Source organism: Sciurus vulgaris (genome assembly GCF_902686455.1).
Source record: "Sciurus vulgaris genome assembly, chromosome: 5".
Classification (NCBI taxonomy): domain Eukaryota; kingdom Metazoa; phylum Chordata; class Mammalia; order Rodentia; family Sciuridae; genus Sciurus; species Sciurus vulgaris.
The window spans coordinates 114953906-114976428 of record NC_136465.1 but is presented as its reverse complement, the minus strand read 5'-3'; the positions used below and the strand labels follow the sequence as shown (position 1 = coordinate 114976428).

At 45.3% G+C, this 22523-nt stretch overlaps 1 protein-coding gene across 1 annotated transcript; it reads left to right on the top strand.

Moving 5' to 3' along the window:
• Nucleotides 1-9301: 9301 nt before the first annotated feature.
• On the top strand, nt 9302-21939 carry KRT72 (keratin 72; the record flags this gene model as incomplete). Its single annotated transcript, XM_079140896.1, has 9 exons — nt 9302-9757; nt 11204-11418; nt 15582-15642; nt 16034-16129; nt 16841-17005; nt 17575-17700; nt 19786-20006; nt 20632-20666; nt 21374-21939. 9 exons carry the CDS (start codon nt 9302-9304, stop codon nt 21562-21564), a joined length of 1566 nt encoding a protein of 521 aa, XP_078997022.1. The 3' UTR covers nt 21565-21939.
• Nucleotides 21940-22523: the final 584 nt, after the last annotated feature.

Genomic DNA, 22523 nt, shown 5'->3' with positions numbered 1-22523 from the left:
ACTCATCAATTGAAGGGTATCTAGGTTGGTTCCACAGTCTGGCTATTGTGAATTGAGCAGCTATGAACATTGATGTGGCTGTATCTCTGTAGTATGCTGATTTTAAGTCCTTTGGGCATAGGCCAAGGAGTGGGATAGCTGGGTCAAATGGAGGGTCCATTCCAAGTTTTCTAAGGAATCTCCACACTGCTTTCCAGAGTGGCTGCACTAATTTGCAACCCCACCAGCAATGTATGAGTGTACCTCCCCACATCCTCGCCAACACCTGTTGTTGCTTGTATTCTTGATAATCACCATTCTAATTGGGGTGAGATGGAATCTTAGGGTGGTTTTGATTTGCATTTCTCTTATTACTAGAGATGTGGAACATTTTTCCATATGTTTGTTGATTGCTTGTAGATCTTCTTCTGTGAAGTGTCTATTCATTTCCTTGGCCCATTTGTCAACTGGATTATTTGAATTCTTGGAGTAGAGTTTTTTGAGTTCTTTATAGATTCTGGAGATTAGTGCTCTATCTGAAGTATGATTGGCAAAGATATTCTCCCACTCTGTAGGCTCTTTCTTCGCATTGCTGATAGTTTCCTTTGCTGAGAGAAAGCTTTTTAGTTTGAATCTATCCCAGTGGTTGATTCTAGCTTTATTTCTTGTGCTATGGGAGTCCTGTTAAGGAAGTCTGATCCTAGACCAACAAGGTGAAGATTTGGACCTACTTTTTCTTCTATAATCTGCAGGGTCTCTGGTCTGATTCCGAGGTCCTTAATCCATTTTGAGTTTAGTTTCGTGCATGGTGAGAGATATGGGTTTAGTTTCATTCTGTTGCATATGGATTTCCAATTCTCCCAGCACCATTTGTTGAAGAGGCTATCTTTTCTCCATTGCATATTTTTGGCACCTTTGTCTAGTATGAGAAAATTGTATTTATTTGGGTTTGTGTCCGTGTCCTCTATTCTGTACCATTGATCTACCTTTCTATTTTGGTACCAATACCATGCCGTTTTTGTTACTATTGCTTTGTAGTAGAGTTGAAGATCTGGTATTGCAATACCCCCTGTTTCACTCTTCCTGCTAAGGATTGCTTTAGCTATTCTGGGTTTCTTATTCTTCCAGATGAATTTCATGATTGCTTGCTCTATTTCTGTAAGGTACGTTATTGGGATTTTAATTGGAATTGCATTGAATCTGTATAGCACTTTAGGTAGTATGGCCATTTTGACAATATTAATTCTTCCTATCCAAGAACATGGAAGATCTTTCCATCTCCTAAGGTGTTCTTTAATTTCTTTCTTTAGTGTTCTGTAGTTCTCATTGTAGAGGTCTTTCACCTCTTTTGTGAGATTGATTCCCAAGTATTTTATTTTTTTCGAGGCTATTGTGAATGGGATAGTTTTCCTAATTTCTCTTTCTGAAGATTCATCACTTATGTATAAAAATGCGTTGGATTTATGAGCATTGATCTTGTAACCTGCTACTTTACTGAATTCACTTATGAGTTCTAAGAGTTTTCTGGTGGAATTTCCAGGTTCCTCTAAATATATAATCATGTCATCAGCGAACAGGGATAGTTTGAGATCTTCTTTTCCAATTCGTATCCCTTTACTTTCTTTGGTTTGTCTAATTGCTCTGGCTAGAGTCTCAAGAACGATGTTAAATAGAAGTGGTGAAAGAGGGCATCCCTGCCTTGTTCCAGTTTTTAGGGGGAATGCTTTCAGTTTTTCACCATTTAGAATGATATTAGCCATGGGCTTAGCATAAGTGGCCTTTACAATGTTAAGGAATGTTCCCACTCTCCCTATTTTTTCTAGTGTTTTGAGCATGAAGGGGTGCTGTATTTTATCAAATGCTTTTTCTGCATCTATTGAAATAATCATGTGATTCTTGACTTTAAGTCTAATGATATGGTGAATTACGTTTATTGATTTCCTGATGTTGAACCAACCTTGCATCCCTGGGATGAAACCCACTTGATCATGGTGCACTATCTTTTTAATATGTTTTTGTATGCGATTTGCTAAAATTTTGTTGAGAATTTTTGCGTCGATGTTCATTAAGGATATTGGTCTGAAATTTTCTTTCCTTGATGAGTCTCTGTCTGGTTTAGGTATCAGTGTGATATTGGCTTCATAGAATGAGTTTGGGAGGGTTCCCTCCTCTTCTATTTTATGGAATACTTTGAGAAGTATTGGAATGAGCTCTTCTTTAAAGGTTTTGTAGAATTCGGCTGAGAACCCATCTGGTCCCGGACTTTTCTTTGTTGGTAGGCTTTTGATGACTTCTTCAATTTCAGTACTTGAAATTGTTCTATTTAAATTGTGTATGTCCTCCTCGTTCAGTTTAGGCAATTCATATGTCTCTAGAAACCTGTTGATGTCTTCGAAATTTTCTATTTTGTTGGAGTATAGATTTTCAAAATAGCTTCTAATTATGTTTTGTATTTCAATCCTGTCTGTTGTGATATTTCCTTGTTCATTCTGAATTTTAGTGATTTGGGTTTTCTCTCGTCTTCTCTTTGTTAGTGTGGCTAAAGGTTTATCAATTTTGTTTATTTTTTTGAAGAATCAACTATTTATTTTGTCAATTTTTTGTATTGTTTCTTTTGTTTCAATTTCATTGATTCCAGCTCTGAGTTTAACTATTTCCTGTCTTCTACTACTTTTGGTGCTAGTCTGTTCTTCTTTTTCTAGGGCTTTGAGCTGTAGTGTTAGGTCGTTTATTTGTTGAGTTTTACTTCTTTTATTAAATGCGCTCCATGAAATAAATTTCCCTCTAAGTACTGCTTTCATAGTGTCCCAGAGATTTTGATATGATGTTTCTTTGTTCTCATTTACCTCTAAGAATTTTTTAATTTCCTTCCTAATATCTTCTGTTATCCATTCATCATATAATAGCATATTGTTTAATCTCCAGATGTTGGAATAGTTTCTGTGTTTTACTCTTTCATTTATTTCTAACTTCAATCCATTATGACCTGATAGAATACAAGGCAGTGTCTCTATCTTCTTGTATTTGCTAACATTAGCTTTGTGGCATAATATATGGTCTATTTTAGAGAAGGATCCATGTGCTGCTGAGAAGAAAGTGTATTCGCTCTTGGTTGGATGGTATATTCTATAAATGTCCGTTAAGTCTAAATTATTGATTGTGTTATTGAGATCTATGGTTTCTTTGTTCAATTTTTGTCTGGCAGATCTGTCTAGTGGTGAGAGAGGCGTGTTAAAATCACCTAGTATTATTGTGTTATGGTCTATTTGGTTTCTGAAATTGAGAAGGATTTGTTTGACATACATGGATGAGCCACTGTTTGGGGCATAGATGTTTATGATTGTTATATCTTGCTGATTTATGCTTCCCTTAAGCAGTATGAAATGACCTTCTTTATCCCTTCTGACTAACTTTGGCTTGAAGTCCATATTGTCTGAAATGAGGATGGATACTCCAGCTTTTTTGCTGAGTCCATGTGCATGGTATGTTTTTCCCCATCCTTTCACCTTTAGTCTATGGGTATCTTTTTCTATGAGGTGAGTCTCTTGTAGGCAACATATTGTTGGATCTTTCTTTTTAATCCAATCTGCCAGTCTATGTCTTTTGATTGATGAATTCAGGCCATTAACATTCAGGGTTACTATTGAGATATGATTTGGTTTCCCGGTCATATGGTTCATTTTTAAATTTTATTTATTTATTTGTTTGACACAATTTGGTTCCTCCTTTATTTGACAAGTCCTTTAGGATAATACCTCCCTTTGCTGATTTGCTTCTTTGTTTTTCATCTCTTCCTCATGGAATATTTTGCTGAGAATGTTCTGTAATGCTGGCTTTCTTTTTGTAAATTCTTTTAGCTTTTGTTTATCATGGAAGGATTTGATTTCATCGTCAAATTTGAAGGTAAGTTTTGCTGGGTATAAGATTCTTGGTTGGCATCCATTTTCTTTCAGGGCTTGAAAAATGTTGTTCCAGGCCCTTCTAGCTTTTAGGGTCTGGATTGAAAAATCTGCTGATATCCATATTGGTTTCCCCCTGAATGTAATTTGGTTCTTTTCTCTCACAGCCTTTAAAATTCTGTCTTTATTTTGTATGTTAGGTATTTTCATTATAATGTGCCTTGGTGTGTGTCTGTTGTAATTTTGTGTATTTGGAGTCCTATAATCCTCTTGAACTTGATTTTCCATTTCATTCTTCAGATTTGGGAAATTTTCTGATATTATTTCATTGAATAGATTGTTCATTCCTTTCGTTTGTTTCTCTAAGCCTTCCTCAGTCCCAATAATTCTTAAATTTGACCTTTTCATGATATCCCATAGTTCTTGTAGATTCTGTTCATGATTTCTTACCATCTTCTCTGTTTGTTCAACTTTGTTTTCAAGGTTAAATATTTTGTCTTCAATGTCTGAGGTTCTGTCTTCCAGGTGTTCTATCCTACTGGATATGCTTTCTGTGGAGTTCTTAATTTGGTTTATTGTTTCTTTCATGTCAAGGATTTCTGTTTGCTTTTTTTTCATTATCTCTAACTCTTTATTGAAATGATCTTTTGCTTCCTGTATTTGCTCTTTTAACTGTCGATTGGTGTGATCATTCAATGCCTGCATTTGCTCTTTCATCTCATTGTTTGCTTCCCTGATCATTTTAATTATGTACATTCTGAACTCCTTTTCTGTCATTTCTTCTGCCATGCTGTCATTGGGTTTTATTGATGTAACATCTAGATTTGTTTGCAGCATTTTCTTTCCTTGTTTTCTCATATTGTTCAGGTATCAGCGGACTGCTGAGATATTGTAGGTTTCCTCTATTGACTTACAATGTCCCTGAAGATTTCTATATATATCCCCTTCTTAGCCTTCAGTAGGCTGAAGTCTTGGAGGAAGTTGATAATGCGGTGCTCCACAAGGAAGCTGCCTCTCTAGGAGTGGTGGCCTTCAGGTGGGGTATATTCCCTGCTAGTGGGCAGAGGTGCCTCCACTTGTTGACCAATGGTCATCCAAAGGGGAACTAGACTGCAGGCTGAGGCAAGGCCTGTTTGGGCCTGTGTCTCTGGTTTTACCGTCCTTGTGGGGAAACCTCACCCGCCAGGGAAGACTCACCCGGTGGGGAGGTCTCTCTGGTCAGTTCCCTCCTAGAGTTTCCCTCAATTTACAGCTACCGCCTGGGCTGGGCTGCCTTCCTCTGCAAAGTTCCCAGGGGCCCGGCCCTACCTCCTGGGCCTGGGAGCCTCACCCTTCGCAGATGAATCTCCTTAGGCTGCTCCTCCTCAGAGAATCTGCCTGCAGTCCTGGAACCTTCGCTCCGCCCCTAAGCGTGCCTCTGTGGGGCTCTTCCACCAAGAAGCCTCCTAGATCCTGGGACCCTGCTGTGCACCTCATCGCCTGGCTATGCGACCCCTCCTCTGAGCAGCCACCTGGGGCCCCGTACAATCGCTCTGAGTCCCAGAGACCCGCCACACACCTCTTCCTCCAGACAGCCGTCCAGTATTCTGGTGCGGTCACTAGGAGTCCAAGCAACTCACTGCGTGCCTCCTCCCACCAACCACCCGTAGCCCTGGGCAATCAATCACTCTGAGTCGAAATGACCCTCCCCATTCCTCCTCCTCCTCCTGGTAACCCCCCGGGTGTTCAGGAGCGGTCGCTCTGAGTGGCTCTGAATCCACGTGACCCGCTGCACGCGTCCTCTGGGCAACCGCCCGGAGCTCTGGTGCGGCCACTCGAGACCAAGCGACCCACCACGCTTCTCCTCCAGGCAGCCCCCCTGTGTTCAGGAGCGGTCGCTTTAAGTCCAAACAACTCACCACTCGCCTTCTCCTCTGAGCAGCTGCCTGGAGCTCTAATGCAGTCACTGTGAGTCCAAATGACCCGCCGCGCTCCTCCTCCTCCTCCTCGTACTCCTCCGGGCAGGCCCTGGTGTTCAGAAGTGGTCTGAGTCCAAACAGCTCGCCGCGCAGCTTCTCCTCTGGCAACTGCCTGTAGCTCTGGTATAGCCACTCCGAATCCAACGGCCGCGCTCCTCCTCCTCGTCCTCAGGGCAGGCCCCGGGGTTCAGAAGCGTCGCTCTGAGTCCAATCAGCTCACCGCGTGGCTTCTCCTCTGGCAACCGCCTGTAGCTCTGGTACAGTCACTCCGAATCCAAGCGGCCATGCTGCTCCTCCTCCTCCTCAGGGCAGGCCCCGGTGTTCTGAGTCCACACAGCTCTCCTCACTGCTCCTTCCCTGGGCAGCCACCGGAGCCCCAGTGGTTGCTCCGAGTGCCAGCGCTGTGCTGAGCGGCCTCCTCTACGATGCTCCCAGTTGTCCACGTTCACTGCTCCAGCGGGGGGAGGGGCGTCTCGCCGGCAGCTCTACTTCACAAAGTTCCCTGCATTCCGGGACTACCGTCCCCAATGGGAGAGACTCACCCGGCTGCTTTGAGTTGGTCCCAAGTCTCTCTATATCTCCTCTTTTGAATCCTGAGTCCTGGAGCAACATGAAATGCAGCCACCCTCTAGGCCGCCATCTTGAAACCTCCACTGTTTTTCTTGTTAACATAGTTTAGTAGTATCCATCCACGCATTTGGATATTTACATAGAAATTTAAAATGCTAGAGCAGTTATAGGTTCATAGTAAAACTGAGAGGTAGGTGTAGAGATTTCCCACGTAGCTCTGCTCTCACACGAGTGTAGCCTCCCCCATTATCAACATCCCCACAGCTGATGAACCTACATCATCATCACTCAGAATCCGTAGTTTATGTTGGGTTTCACTCTTGGTGTGGGACATTCTGTGAGTTTGGACAGATGTATAATGATGGTATCCACCATTAGAGTATCACACAGAGTAGTTCTACTGTCCTAAAAATCCTCCAGTATTCAGGATATTTTTTCTTTATTTTTCTTTATTTACTTTTATGTAGTGCTGACGTTCAAACTCAGTGCCTCACACATGCCAAGCGGGTGCTCTATCATTGAGCCACAACGGCAGACCATCAGCATATTAATGTTTCTAGAAAGTTCTGTAATGAGACACCTGATTAATGTTTTTTAATCTAGCACAGAATCTGCCCTCAGACTTCCCCCCATACAATAGCTATTACTTTTCCCAAAATGAGCGTTCCAGGACAAAAGAGACCCAGTTTAATTAGCACATTCGTAAGTCTCTGCTTAGAATAATTTCATCCATCTTTGTTATGGTGTGCTGGTTCCAAAGGGCAATGTTCTGAGCTTAGACTATCAATCCTGGGGTTGCTGTAACCCAAGAACCAAAGGCAGAGGTGGTCACCAGGGCCTGAGGTGACACAGTAAGCAGCTATCAGAGGTAGGTGCCATGAGAACCCCTCCTCCCAGGCTCAGCCACCTTTGATCTGCCCACATCCCCACATGTCACGTGCCTCTGACACCTGAGTGTGTCACTTTTGTCTCTCCATAATCTGTAATAAAGGTGATTTCAGGGGTTGAGGAGCTCCTGATTCATCTATCCAGTGAAGCACTAATGGGAAGATAAGAAAACCTCATTTTACCTGCTCTCTATCCTTGGGCAGAAGAGCTCTGGTTCCAGAGGGATGGGTGTCTCAGCTTTTTAGAAAGTTTCCAGAAAAAAGGTGACTTCAAAGACTCCCTTTGTAGGACTATGCTATGTAAATATTCTCCAATTCAAATCCTTTTTCTTGCTTTCCTATTCTCAATGGCTGGAATTAAACTCTTTCTTGTGACTGTGAGTAAAAAACTGGCTAGAGTTACGGGGTGAAGGGAAAATCCCATCAGATAATGAAAAGCACAACCTGCTTCTTAAAGGGCCTGTGGGTCCCACAGATCTCCCCTCTGCACAGGGAATGAACTACAGCCCCTCCTCTGACAGTACAGAATCCACCCTCTTCCCCATTGGGGATACCCCAGATTCTTCTATCTGTCAATCTGTGTCTGGCGCCATCTCGACATGGATGCCCCACCACTTCGTTCCCCATGGGGCAAACAGCTTGGCTGTTATTATGCCCTGTGATTGGCTCAGTGGAGTATGTGTCAGCAATTACACCCAGGTGCCACCTGGCTACCCCATAAGGGCTGAAGGGAAGCTCTAGGGCATAACTAAGGCACAGCAATGGGCTCAGTTCCAAGCACTCTGCTTCACAATCATCCTGAATGTCCCTGGTGCCCAGGTCTGGGTTTAGCACTGGGACCATGGGGGATGGAAGGGTCAATTTATGGGCCTTGTCTATTTGACGAAATGAAACCCATGCCCGGGATGCAGACAGGTGGAGAACTGAGACTAATAAAGCACAATTCCAACTGGTGTCAGAGGAACAGGAGGGCTGTTTCTCAGAGACGAGAGGACTCTAAGACAATTGAAGTTGGAGAAAAGGAAGTTGGATTCGACTAGAGAAAGATCTTCTGGAGTTTGCAAGGAATGAAGTTCTAGAATCCAGTTCTGGATTTCGGATCTGAGAAGTCTATCCCAGCCCTTCCTATTCCCAGTTTGATGGTGACTCAGAGATGTTAGGTTAGAAATGCGCTGATCACAGGTTTCTGGGATTGAATGAATGAACTTCTCTTTCTCTTAAAACAAAAGTCAAACAAAAAAAACCTCAGGAAAGAGCATTTTCTAAACCATGCCTAAAGCCTTCCCTGCCATCTCCTCATCTTTCCTCTTTCCTGGCAAGGATCTCCCCTATTCTTAATCTGGAAATGCTTTTCTGGAGACACCTTTTAGTTTTGCCCCAAAGTCACCCCCAGCCAGACTTCAGTTACCTGAAGTCTGTCGCAGTGAGTCTCCTGCAGAGGGGCCCAAGTCTCTGAATATCCTCCTTGGTGCTTAGGAGGAGCTCTCGTCCTACAGAGGCCTGGGGAGGCAAGAAGGAATGGGTTTAAGATGATTCTCCGGGATATTCTTGATCTTGCACATGCCCCTCTGATGCAGAACCAGCCTGGACATCTGTGGCATGTACCACACCCAACAAGCCAGATCCACTGGAATCTTCCACTGAAGATCTTGCAGTGATGACCCCAGTAATTGGAGGACAGCAAGTGGAGATAAGGTAGCTAAATTATTATAATGCAGGAGGTAAGCAAAGAAAATGCAGGGTTCTGGACATTTTATAGGGGATTCATGGAGAGTTCAGGTGGAAGAGACAAAAATCTTGGGGAGCGGATGCTAATTTCCTAAATGAAGAACCCAGGGGGCCCCAAGTTACCTAAAAGGTGTTCTCAACATACAAATTAGGGTGACTCCAGCCTGCCGGCCACACTGGGCTATTTAAGGGGCCAGCAGTGTGGAGAGAGCAGCTGCTGTCTGCGCCTGGTCTGCCGCCCTGCCCGCACCGCACTGCCCAGCGACCAGTCCTCGCCATCATGAGCCGCCAGTTGACCCTTTACCCCAGCGGGGAGCGCCTGGGCTTCAGTGGCTGCTCGGCTGTCATCTCCAGCCGGTTCAGCAGCAGCCCCGCCTCCTTCAGGGCCGGGGTCAAGAGTGCTGCCTCCTTTGGCAGCAAGAGCCTCTTCTGCGTAGGGGGCGGCCGGCGCCTGGCGCTCAGTGCAGCCGCTCGGGGCGGCGGCTATGCCCTTGGCCACGGGGGTGCGGTCGGCGGCCGTCCGGGCGGATTCGTGGGCACGGTGTTTGGCAGCGCAGGAATGGGGCCCGCGTGTCCGTCCGTGTGCCCTCCTGGTGGCATCCCCCAGGTCATCGTCAACAAGAGCCTCCTGGCCCCCCTCAATGTGGAGCTGGATCCCGAGATCCAGAAGGTGCGCGCCCAGGAGCGGGAGCAGATCAAGGCGCTGAATAACAAGTTTGCCTGTTTCATCGACAAGGTGGGTATTGGGACATCCTTCTGTCCCTGCATTGCCCCTGCCCTCCCCTGCAGTGTACACTACTGATGAGCTGCGTGTGAACTGGGGTTAGCTAATACCTTTCTGAGCCTCCCTTTCCTTGTCTGTAAAATGGACACAGTAATGGATCCTACCCCATTGAGTTGTAATGATCAGCTGGGATGTTTATAGTGCTTAGGACAGTGCCTGGCACACACTCCCAGTACAGGGGAGCCGTTCCCTTCTTGTGTGAGACAAAACTCTGAGAAGGGGGGGGCATGCCCAGAGGCAGGAGGCTTGTGGAATGGATACTTTGATGGCTCAAGGAGATGGGAACAGACATCCAGGACAAGGCATTAGAGTGATGTAGGCTGGAGAATGTCATAGGGCTTGGTGAATAGGGGAGAAATGAAAAGGTAGGAGGGGTCTGTGTGTTACTCAGGCAGCTTTCCAGAAGAGGCTAGAGAAGAGTCAGAAAACTGAAGCATCATGCTGAGGGGACATTTGGAAGGAGGGCAAGTCAAGTTCTGTGTGTTTGGAGAGGGATTGTGCTCAGAAATGGGGGTAATAGGGAAGGTGTCTCTGAAGTTTCAGTGGCAGTGACCCCAATGCATGGGAGGAGACAGGAATGGGTTTCTCTTGTCTCCACTGCAGTAGCAGGTCTAGACCATGAGTGGTGACATGGGGACATTAATAATGATGACAATAGCTGACATTTGGAGACATCACTCAGCATCTGGTGCTGTCCCAAGGGACTTGTTTATCAATGCACAACCTATAATTCTGTTATTATTCTGCTTTGCAGATGAGGAAACTAAGACATATGAGGATAAGAAATGAGCCCAAGTTGATAAATAGCTGAGGGTGGACCTCTTCCTCACTCTATGCTAGGGAAGAGGAGGAGTAAGGTGGCTGGAGGGCAGAGGCCAGGAGTGAGAGACACAGCTACTGTTTTGGAGGAGAGGGACCATCTACTTCCTCTTTCTGGGTGTATTGTTCCTGAGCATGTTTCCTTGGGTCCCCCAAGCTTAGAGATAGGTGAGAAGAGGATACTGGTGAGTAGTAGAGGGACTAAAGTTGAAGGAATCCCTTGTAAACATGTGAGAACCCTCTTCGAACAACAAGAAATTTAGTCTCCATGAGAGAAAGAGCATCCTGACAATCAGTGTGACTTTCCAGTCCCTTCTCAGTCCCTGTTTCCCCCTGCCTCCTCCCCATTTTCCCAGCATAGCAGGAGAAACTATCTCAGTCACATGAAAACTCACTGAGGCAGAGGCAGATGACACAGTTGCTCAAGTCCTCCTCCTGATTTCTTTTCAACTGGGTCTTACTTCCTGTCCTCTGGAGCATGTCTCCTTGGTTGACTCCACCTCTGATTAGCCTCTCTGCTCCATTCTCAAGAGGCAACAATGTGGAGACTCTGGGTCTTGACCAACTTTTGGGTTCCAGGTACGGTTCCTAGAGCAGCAGAACCAGGTGCTGGAGACCAAGTGGAACCTGCTGCAGCAGCTAGACTTGAACAACAGCAGGAAGAACTTAGAGTCCATTTATGAAGCCCGCATTAGCACCCTGCGGAAGCAGCTGGAGACGCTTTCTGGAGACAGGGTGAGGCTGGACTCGGAACTGAGAAGCATGCGTGACGTGGTAGAGGACTACAAGAAGAGGTGAGTGGGAGGCAGAGCAGAGGCCACTGCAGAATCTGATTACAGGTGAGGTTTCCATCTCAAGTCAATCTCTTTTTCCTTCTTAGTTCCTTGGATGAGAGCATTGCTGTTTTCTTCCCCACAGAGGAGGGAGAGTCATCCAAACAGAATGGGACTTAAGAAAGTAATGGATCTATCCAGAATGGTACTCTGAATTGCAGGAAATGTGTGTTCAATTTCTAGCAATGGAAATGGAGGAATGGGGGAAAGAGAATGGACTCAAAATCAGATGGACAACCCAAGGGGCGTTGTAGTTTCTCCTGACTGAGGTTTTTCCATGGCATTTCCTAGAAAGTGAGATGCTCCGCCAATCCCAGAATAAATTCCAAAACTAAGCAAAAATGAAGACTCACTTCATGTCGAAGCATGTGTGTGTCATTGAAGAGAATAAGTGAAAATGGTTTGGAATCCCATATTGTATCTCCCTCTGAGCTAAGCCAATAATGAGAGGGTAAAATATCTAGGGTCAGTGAGACCTGACAGTTTGAAAGCTTGCTTCCAGGAGCCAGGATTTCTAGGGATAAGTGGAGATGATCAGGACTGAATTCTTTCTCTTGCTCCACATTCAATGCCTGTCCAACCCTATTCTGAAAAAGAACCCTGGCCTGGGCCCTGCATAGAGACCCCAAGGGAAGTGACATGGTCCCTGACCCCAGAGAGCACATTGATTGTGAGTACAGACTTGTACAATACTTTCAGATTATGGAAAGGAATACAGTACGAACTGAGTTCAAGTGGAATTAAGATGTGACTTGAACCCCAAGTGATGTCTGACAAGATTCTAGAAGAAGGAGGGAGCTACAGGCTGGAAGTCCCTGGCAGAGGCCTCCAGGGATTGTACCTTTTAGAAGTTGAGGGTCTGTAGTTGTAGAATTGCCATTAACTCATGAATAAACCTGATTCACTGTGAATTTACTTATTAAAATTTATAAAAATCACACATGAGCTTGGTGTGGTGGTGTGCAAATGTAATCTCAGATACTTACTCAGGAGGGTCCCAAGTTCTGGGTAAGTTAGTGGGACTCTGCCTCCCACCCACCAAAGGGGGAAAAAAAAAAAAAGGACTCAGACTTGGGATGTAGTTCAGTGGCAGAGTAACCCTGGGTTCAATCCCCAGTACCCCCCAACCCAAAATCAAATGCTGACGTCTGCCTCACCACCTGAAAAAATCTGTTGAGAAGATAATGCCTGATAGTTATGTACTGAAAGCTCTTAAAAGAATCAAAGTACAACACAAATATAAGATATTGTTTCCCCAAAGCCAAAGTCTTGGATTTGAATCCTAGCTTCACTATTAACTAATATTATAACCTTGGCCAAGTCTCTTAATGTCTTTTGTATCATTTGTAAAATTGGGGTAGAACTGACCTTACAGGGCTGTTGTGGGAATTAAATGAGATACTGAAAAGTTTAACATGATGTTTAGCATGAAGAAATGTGGATAAATATTACTTGCATTTATTACTATTATTTTAAATTAACTTTGTCCTTAATCTCTTCCATCTATGGGTCCTCAGGCAGTGTTTTTTTTGGTGCCTGTTATGACATTGCATAGGAGCTCCTAATCATAAATCATACTTGAATGAACATTTTTTGTGCATTTACCTTCCCATTAAACTATGCGTTTCTAAAAGACAGTGTGTCTTTAGCATCACTGTATACTCTGAGGTTTTTCTCCTTAAAATAATCTTTAAAAGTTCACCATTTAAAAAAATATCCTCACATTTTTTAAAAAATTCACTCCTAAAAATTATTATAAATTTAAGTAGTTGCAAAGGCTGCAATTTCAAGCATATTCTATGTATTGCTATTTAGAATTATATTGGCTACACCATCATTTAAAAATAACAGATTGAGACAAACATCATTACCCTATGTACATGTATGATTACACAAATGGTATGACTCTACTTCATGTGCAACCAGAGAAATAAGTTTTACCCTGTTTGTTTACAATGAATCAAAATAAATAAATTAAAATATCTCCACTTGCATCTAGGTGCCACAGCAGTTTAATACCCACCTTCCTTCATCTAAAAAGTTAATGAAAAAGTTCTGCTTTAAAAATTATAAATTCTACCTTGACCTTTTTTCCCCATTGGAACTCACAGTTTCATGCCACTTTCCCCACATCATTTGATTACAGTGTAATATATTTTTATGCCTTTATGTCTTTTACTGACTATGCTCACTACCATAAAATATACATATAACTTGAAACTTTAGAAAGTTTCTTTCTTATGACGATGAGTTTTTAAATGCTTAGGATTTATTCTACGTTGAGTTATCCAGATCACAAAATGTATTACTCTTTTTGTTAACTAAGACATAAAAGTTTTTTAAAAATTCAGAAAAAAATTTAAATTTTATTTTTATTTGTTCTGCATTTTTATTGGTGAACTATAATTGTTATAATGGTGGGATTTGTTGTTACTTATTTATACATGCACACAATATAACAATATAATTTGGCCAGTATCATTCCCCAGTGGATATAGATTTCTTAATGAGTTGAACAAGGCTGATTTTCTTCTATCTGGCTTAGTTACCCATGTCGGAGGTTGATTCTTGTTAGAATTATGTAGGATTCTAGTCCAATATTATTTTCATTTCTAGGTAAATTCTGGGAGACTTTAATCATACAAATAGATTGTAAAGAGTTTTTTGTGAGAATAGTGTTCTTCAGTTTTCTGGATGTGTTCCAAGTTTTTCTGCTTTTCCTTTCTTATCATTTTCCAGTATTCTGTGTAATTGATTTATTTATAGTTTGCCTTACTGTGCTTCTTAAGGACAGAAATATTTGTTTTGCTCACTGATTCCCAACTGCCTATAAAATACCCCACATATAATTCTTAGAAGAATGATTACATGTTAAAACCACATTAATGACTATTCATTATAAATCACTTTTAATAATCCATCAGCTGACAAAGCAGGCTTTTCTTTCTTTTTTTGGTAGTCCTTCACAGGAGTTTCACTGGTTGTGTATTCATATATGAACAGAGGAGAGAGTTATGTCCGAATTCATTCTACTGTCTTTCTTATTTTCATCCCCTCCCTTCCCTTCTTTTTTTTTTTAATTGAAAACCATCTGATTTGCAAAAAAGAATTGTTTCCTAGTCAATAAAGCCATTTGTCTTCCAAATTTCCAGAAAGCTTTTCCGCCTTCTAGTCCCTGGCAACTATCATACCATTTCCCATCTGTATGATTTGTTACTTTAAGAACCTCATATAAATGGAATCATATATATTTATTTTTTTGTGACTGGTTTATGTCACTTAGCATAATGTCCTTAAAGTTCATTCATGTCCTATCATCTTGCAGACTTTCTTTATAAGCCTAAATACTTTAATTTATACATATATGACATTTTATATTATCATTATTATCAGTAGTATTAGTATTTTTAGTTGTGGATGGACATCATATCTTTATTTTATGTATTACATGTGGTGCTGAAGATCGAACCCAGTGCCTCACACATGCCAGGCAAGGGCTCCACCACTGAGCCACACCCCAGTCCTACATTATCGTTATTATTAATATTATTATTATTATATTATTTTTACCAATGCTCAAATTCTTTGTCTAACAAAGGTCCTATAATACATTCTTTGACCATAGTAAGGGATGGGAAAGGTGGTTTGTTTAAATAAAAAGATCCATAATCTTCCCTCTCCAATCTACAATATGTCTGTGTGAAGAACGTCCCAATTCCCCCCCAAACACTGTTTCTAAGATCTCGCTTTGCCTGGAACAGAAAAATTGTGTAAGAAACAGATACAACATATGGCTTTTGTTTTGTGCCTGGGGGGGCTTTGGCACCCACAGCCCTAGCGCCGTATAAAGGCATATGCCTTTCTGCTGTGACACAGGAGCAGCCAATTGCAAGAGGAAGGTGGGAAGGTAGATCTGGGTGACTCTCCACCTCTGGTGCTTTCTCAGGTGAATCATTTTAGGGAAGACTGAGGAGCTGGAAGCGGACTGTGAGCCTGTCATTGCCCACATGCCTTTTGGGACTGTTATGTGTGCACCAGGAGTTTCTGGTCTCCACCCGACTCATGGCATACAGGGGATCACTGACTGCTGGGTGAGGGTTTACACAGCTGCATTGTCCTAACAGGTACGAGGTGGAGATCAACAGACGCACTGCTGCTGAGAATGAGTTCGTGATGCTGAAGAAGGTGAGAGGGCCTGGGTAGGACTGGAAGACGCCTAGAGGGTCCTGACGGCCTGGCACAGTGATGTTCATGGGATGAGCAAAGGGACCCTCATGCCGTCCTTTGGGCAGGGGTGACTGGGATTTTAACTTCTTAGCTCCTTGCACTAAGTCCCTTCCTGGGCTGTGTGCTGCTCCTAGAGCGTGCCAGCTTAAATCCGGGCATTCTGCTATTCTTCTGGAGCAGCTATTGTACTGCCCTTGAGTTGGTTTGCTTTCAGGAATTGGGTCATTCCCAAAGCATGAGGTCAGGGAGGTCGAGAGAGCCAGGGAGCTGAGGCTGTTTGTGGCAGGGAGGGCAGGGTGGGGAGGGTAGCTGCCTGTCTTAGGCAGTCTGTCTGTCTTGTGTATCTCAGGATGTGGATGCGGCCTACATGAACAAGGTCGAGCTCCAGGCCAAGGTGGACTCCTTGACAGAGGACATCAAATTCTTCAAGGACCTTTATGAAGGGGTAAGGGCTTTGCTGGCTTCTGTGTTATGGGCTGTGGTTCTTGCAGGTGACTTCTAGCACCTGGCCAAGGGCTTATAGCCAAGGGTTGGGAGGAAAAAGTCTTTAACTTGGTCCAGGTGATATTTGCCAAGACCTTACTGGGCGCTAAGCAATGACCAAGGCTTTGAGGAGACCAGGAGGAAGAGGGAATGACCCCTGTCCTCCAGGAGTTCATGGCCTGGCAGGAAAATCAACATGCACAGGAGATTTGAAAGAGCGAAGGCAGGCATGGAGAGTCCTGCCTGAACCATCCAGGAGCCTGGAGAGAGGAGGAAGAGTTCAGTGGGTGCTGGGAAGGGCCTTCTGTTCCTGTCTGAAGGGGCAGAAAAAGTGAAGATTCAGAAGCCCGCTCTCAAAGCATGAAGGGTGTGGGAGGAAGCGGAAGCTTGGAGAGGAGAAAGGCGGCAGTCGTTCCATTGACACCTGTAAGTGCCACATGAAGAGTGGCTTGATTCTGTGGGGCAAGGTGGCATTGCTGGTTTTTGAGGAAGAGTGGAGAGGGATGGGAGAAGCCTGAGGACATGTTAGAGAGGAGTCCCACCACCTGAGTCTGAGGCAGCGGTGACGCAGATAGCAGGAGGGGCCGCAAGACATTTGCCCAGGGAGGCTCAGGAGAAGTGGTTCTTGCACAGGGATCCCCTAACTGGCTCCTCTCCCCCAACTGTCCTCCAGGAGATTGCTCAGATGCAGTCCCATATCAGTGACACATCTGTCGTCCTGTCTATGGACAATAATCGGCAGCTGGATCTGGACAGCATCATTGATGAGGTCCGTGCCCAGTATGAGGAGACCACCCTGAAGAGCAAGGCTGAAGCTGAGGCCCTGTACCAGGGCAAGGTGAGCTGGGTGTCAGGTGTGCCAAAGCCCAGTAACAGCAGCTAGCACTGCGTCATGCATGCTTATGTGCACGCGTGAGCACGCATGTGTGTATGTGCTTGCGTGTGCTTGATGTGTATGTGCATGTGTGTGGAAATGTCTCCCCACGGCCCAGGGAGATCAACCACAGTCTTGGCGAGTGTTAGGAATACACATGGGACTTAGCCTTTCCCCTGACATGGCCCTTGACTGAATGCTGAGGCTAGACAGCCACAACCCTGATAGATATCATGTCTATGAATAATCCATGTATCTCAGGTTTTCTTCTTGTTTCCAACTTAGACAAAATGAGGACAGAAAAATTAAAACTCTGCCAAGGTTCTCATGTTTGAGAACCCAGGAATCCTATTGAATTAGGGTAGAAACCATCCTTCCAGGAGAAAGCGTTTCCAGCCCCTCCTCACCCTCCTCTTGCGCTCCTATTACTTCAATAATGAGAATGCATGGGGTCACCGTCCCCATGCGGAGCACCCCTCAGCAGGTGAATTCTATCTGACCTGTGCTTCTCTTCTCTTGCCATCCAACCTCAGATCCAAGAACTGCAGGTTGCAGCAGGCCAGCATGGGGATGACCTCAAACTCACCAAGACAGAGATCTCTGAGCTCAACCGGCTGGTCCAGAGGATTCACTCGGAAATAGGGAATGTGAAGAAGCAGGTGGGTTCTATGAAATGAATCAGTGAATGGGGTTTATTGAGCACCAATCTGGACAAGACAGAATGCGGATGAAAGGTAAGACATGGTTCCCCCACCCCCCAAGTATTCATAACTCATCTGGAGAGGAGGATGGAGCTTGTGGGGACCATAGGGCATTCTGCACAGCACAGTGTGTGCTGTAAGTGCCGTGGGAATCCAGAGGGGCTGGGGATGGGTGAGGACCCAAGGGAAGCTGTCTGTAGGAGGTGGGATTGCACTGGGAAGGGAGGCAAAGGGACGAGGGAAAGGTACCCAGCTGAAGGAGCCAGCAGGAGACACGGAAGGAGGTAGGGATGTGCATGGCACATGTGCAGGGGCGGCTTCCCTGGAGCAAAAGACCTGCAATGCAGCAAGGCGACTGGAAACCAGGAGGTATGGGTAGGCAGATTCTGGACACCTTCTAAGTCAGGCAGTGGGTTAGACCTGATGCTGAAGGTAAAAGGAAGCCTTTTTAAGGTTTGACATGGTCATTCCTTGTTGGAGGAAGGAGAATCTGCGGTTAATTTTGGAACAAAATTGGGAGGAAATCATCTCCCTCCTTAGACTCAGCTTAGGGTGGTGGGGGCGGGGGGGGGGGGGTTCCCTACAGTGCTGCCATGTGGCAGGCTCTGCACTCAGTTCCCCCTCTTTGCGAGAGCATAATTGTGACCACTCCTGGCCACCTCACCTGTGCTTCTGAAGCCAGCAAACCCAGGAGTTTTCCAAAGTTTGTGGAGACCTGTGCAAGGATCCGAGGCTCTCAGCAGCCTGGGCAGGCCAAGTTGCCCCATTTCCCTGCCCTTCACATCCTCCTCCACCCGCTCCTCTTGAGCATGTGCACGCACACTACTGTTACTCTGTGTAGTAGGCTCATCACTCTGGGAAGAAGAAGAAGAACTTAGAATTAAGTAAGAACTTATTTAAGTTCTTTGTTTAATCAAGATATGTATAAATGCAAGAAAAACACGTGGTGCTGAAGCCCCCCTTGGCATCTGATGATGGTGTCTAGCTGATCAAATTCTGTGTGCTCACAGTTCCGTGAGGTTATTACCAGAAAGTGACTTAAGGTCAGAATGTCACTGTGCTCTGGGGATCAGGGAAGATGTCTGTATAGTAAACATGTGGGGATCCTTTGTGACACTTGGTCCCCACCAAGTCTCCTTTTGAGAACCCGCAGCCAAGGATCTTTCTTACCCTTCTCAAAGAAGCTCACAGTTTCACATTAGCCTCTTGGCATTTGGTGTCCCCAGAATCCATGTGACATTTGTATCAAAGAATGCCAAGATTTCACATCCTCTCAATTCACACTGCATTCATAAGACCTAAGATTTGAGGTGCCCTGGGTTCATCCTGGGGTCTTGCTCAGTTAAAAAGGGCAGGGGGCAATTTGAATTCAGGGGATGGAGTTATTATTACCATCCTCTAAATGACTAGCCCTCCACAGTCCCGAGGATGAGACATGGTTTTCTGTGGTTATGCAACTGGGTCCTGGTCATCTCCTCAAGGCTGTGAGATACTTACTCAAAATGCTGTGAGAGTGGGCAGTCTGGGGGCTGCTTAGCAGAAGAGGGTGGTGCCAGCTAGATGGCATTCTAGAAATCCATTTGGCCTTTGGATCAGTTGCTGTTTTCCTGGGTGTGAAGCAAACTTGCCTTCACAGAAAGGGGGCACTCCACAAAGAAGTCTGTCCTTAGATCCCACCAAACATTGAGTGACCAGAACATGTCCAGACAAAAGACTCAAGAAGGCCCTGGGAGCTTTTACATGCATGTCAGCACACATCCCCATCTGCAGTGTCCTCTGGCAGGTTACCTGATTTTACCAACAGCAGAAGTTTGTCACCTGTAAAAACAATTACTTTCATCTTCAGAAGCTGAGGCATCAGCCAGGGTGATCATGCCTGGAGTCAGGGGAAGGGTTGATTCACCTCTAGTGATGTCCCAAGTTGGATCGACCTGGAGGATCTGAAAGCATTTGCTATCAGTCAGGGCCACCAGAGTGGCCATTGCCCAAGCAGGATGTCAGAACGGGACTCTGACTTAAAGTGCTAAATCTGTTTGTCACCAGTGCTCCAGTCTGGAGACGGCCATTGCTGACGCCGAGCAGAGGGGTGACTGTGCCCTGAAGGACGCCCGGGCCAAACTGGACGAGCTGGAGGGCGCCCTGCAGCAGGCCAAGGAGGAGCTGGCCCGGATGATGCGGGAGCACCAGGAGCTCCTGAGCGTGAAGCTGGCCCTGGACATTGAGATCGCCACCTACCGCAAGCTGCTGGAGGGCGAGGAGAGCAGGTGAGGGGTAGATACCTTCTGCCTGGGGCAGTTTCCTCTCTTCTTCATAAAGTATTCCTACTGTCTGTCTGAAGGCGAACAGTTTAGTTCTGTTCAGGTCCCACAGACTAAATCATAAGCAGATGGGCTTGCCACATGGTAGGGAAGGCTGAAATTAGACTGCAAGAAGGACTAAGTAGTAAAAATCCCAAAGAATTCATGGGATGAGGAGTATTAATGTCAGCAGTGTTTGAGAACAGCATCATCCTCTCGTTCTTCATCTGGCTTGGAGAGGGGGAGCAAGATGGCCTCCCAAGAGTTATTCAAGTTCGAGGTCACTTTGGAGAAGCCTAGGGCCCAGTGAGGATGTGGGCTCCTTCTTCTTAATTGTCTAAGACCAATGGCATAACTAGAGGGGACCGAAGGCAAAGCTGTCTTGCAGAAGAGATAATCCCAATGCCTATGATGAAGAATGACTCCCTACAACAGTGTTCACGTTAGTCCTCCATTTCTTGAGAGGCCCCCCTAGGATATAGGAAGAGACAGGCTGGGATGGGTTTGGAGGGCATGTTCTGAGAGGAGAGGTTAATTCACAGATGGGGAAATTGTTTATGAAAGATTTATCTGTTTTCTTCTCCCTTTGCAGGATGTCTGGTGAATACCCAAATTCCGTGAGCATCTGTAAGTACCTGCACAGCCCAGTTCTACCCTCCATCATCTTACCAGAAGTCTGTCCTTTTAATCCCAGGACATGAAACAGAAGTCAGGGAACTGGCTTTAGTAACTGAAGGGAAATGATGGATGGAGAATAGTAATATTACGAAATACAAAAGTGCAACCTATAGAAAAATTCAGTGATACCCAACAGTGTATAATCCAGTTGTTGGCTAGAAGAACATTAATGGCTACCTTCTTTCCTGATTGAGGTCAGGCCGACATAAAGGCCCTAGATTTCAGGAAAAGGAGTTAAGGGGGACCTGAAAGCTGAATCATGAAACAACCCCCTCCACACTTCAGCCCTGGGGAGAGGGCTGGGGAGGTGCTGCATAGAGAGGCAGGGAGACTCCCAGCAGCCCCTTTCAGCATCAGCAGCAACCAGAAGGCCTCCCTCCGTGAAGTGCCTGTCATCATTTGGTCCTATCTGTGGGGACGTTCCTGATAAGAGTCCTGTCTGCTAAGAGCTGAAATTCTGATTTGATAAATTTTCACAGACCACTAGGGAAAGTTGAAAATATGGGACTAAGTACATGAAAAATGAAGCCACATATCAGTGGCTCATGAAAATCTCTTAGTAAACTCAAGAGGGAGTGAACAAGAGAGCGCATGCTGAAGGAGTGGCCCAGGGCACCCGGCCGACTAGGGATGGGGTCTTCTTTCTGCCCTTACAGCTGTCATCAGCAGCACCAATGCAGGTGCAGGAGGGGCCGGCTTCAGTGTGGGCTTTGGCACCTCGAGCAGTTACAGCTACAAACCTGTGGCGATGGAGGTCAAGACCAAAGGCAGCTGTGGCAGCGAGCTCAAGGATCCCCTTGCCAAAACCTCGGGTAGCAGCTGTGCAACCAAAAAGGCTTCCAGATGATCAGCAGGTGGCGACTCTGCAAAGGCTGAAGAAGCCATCGCCTCCTCCCTCTCCTTCCCAGGGTCCCCTTTCCAACTCAGGAAATGCTTTGCCTGTCACCATAATCCCAATTCCATCTTCTCTCCTTGTTGTCCTCAGTGGGGCCATACTCTGATGTGGGAAGGCCAGGCATCTCTTTCCTGGTCACTTTTCATTGCTTAACTGGCCCATGTGCAGAGAGAGTGCACACCCCCAGGAGGTTGGCTGCAGCCAGCTGCAAACCCCTTTCAGGGTTCTTTTCTTGGGTCTTCACTGCCAAGGAGCTCTCTTTGTCTCCTGACTGGGATTGTGTCCTGTTCTCTGCTTCTTCTTCAATAAAGTCTGTTTTCTATTGCTATAACAGAATGCCTGAGACTGGGTAATTTGTAAAAAACAGAGGCTTATTTTGACTTATGGTTCTGGAGGTCCAAGAACATGATCCAAGCGTCTGTTTGTCTTCTGGTGGGGGCCTCATGCTGCATCCCATCATGGTAGCGAAGTGGAAAGGGGAACTGGGCATGTGTGGATGGAGCACGTGAGTGAGAGAGGCTGAGGGGAGATGCCAGACTCTTTATAACAACCTGCTCTGGAGGAACTAATCCAGTTTCTTGAGAAAGACATTCATTCATTCATGAGGGTGGTACCCTCTTGACCTAGTCACTTTCCCAAGACCCCACTTCTCAATGCCACCACATTGGGGATCAAATTTCAACCAGAATTTTGGTGGGGACATACCTGATCCAAACCCTAGGGTCACTGGTTCTCAGAGTGAACTCTGTTGCCCAGGATGTTGGGCTTTGCCTCACCCTAAATTTTCTTGGTCTGACTCTTGCTTCCCTTTGTGTCCCCAGCCTCCTGTGGATCTTTCCTCTCTGGTTCTAGCCAGGCAGCCCTTGGGTGCTAGCTGTCCTGTACATAGTTGAAATTTACTGGGCGGGTTC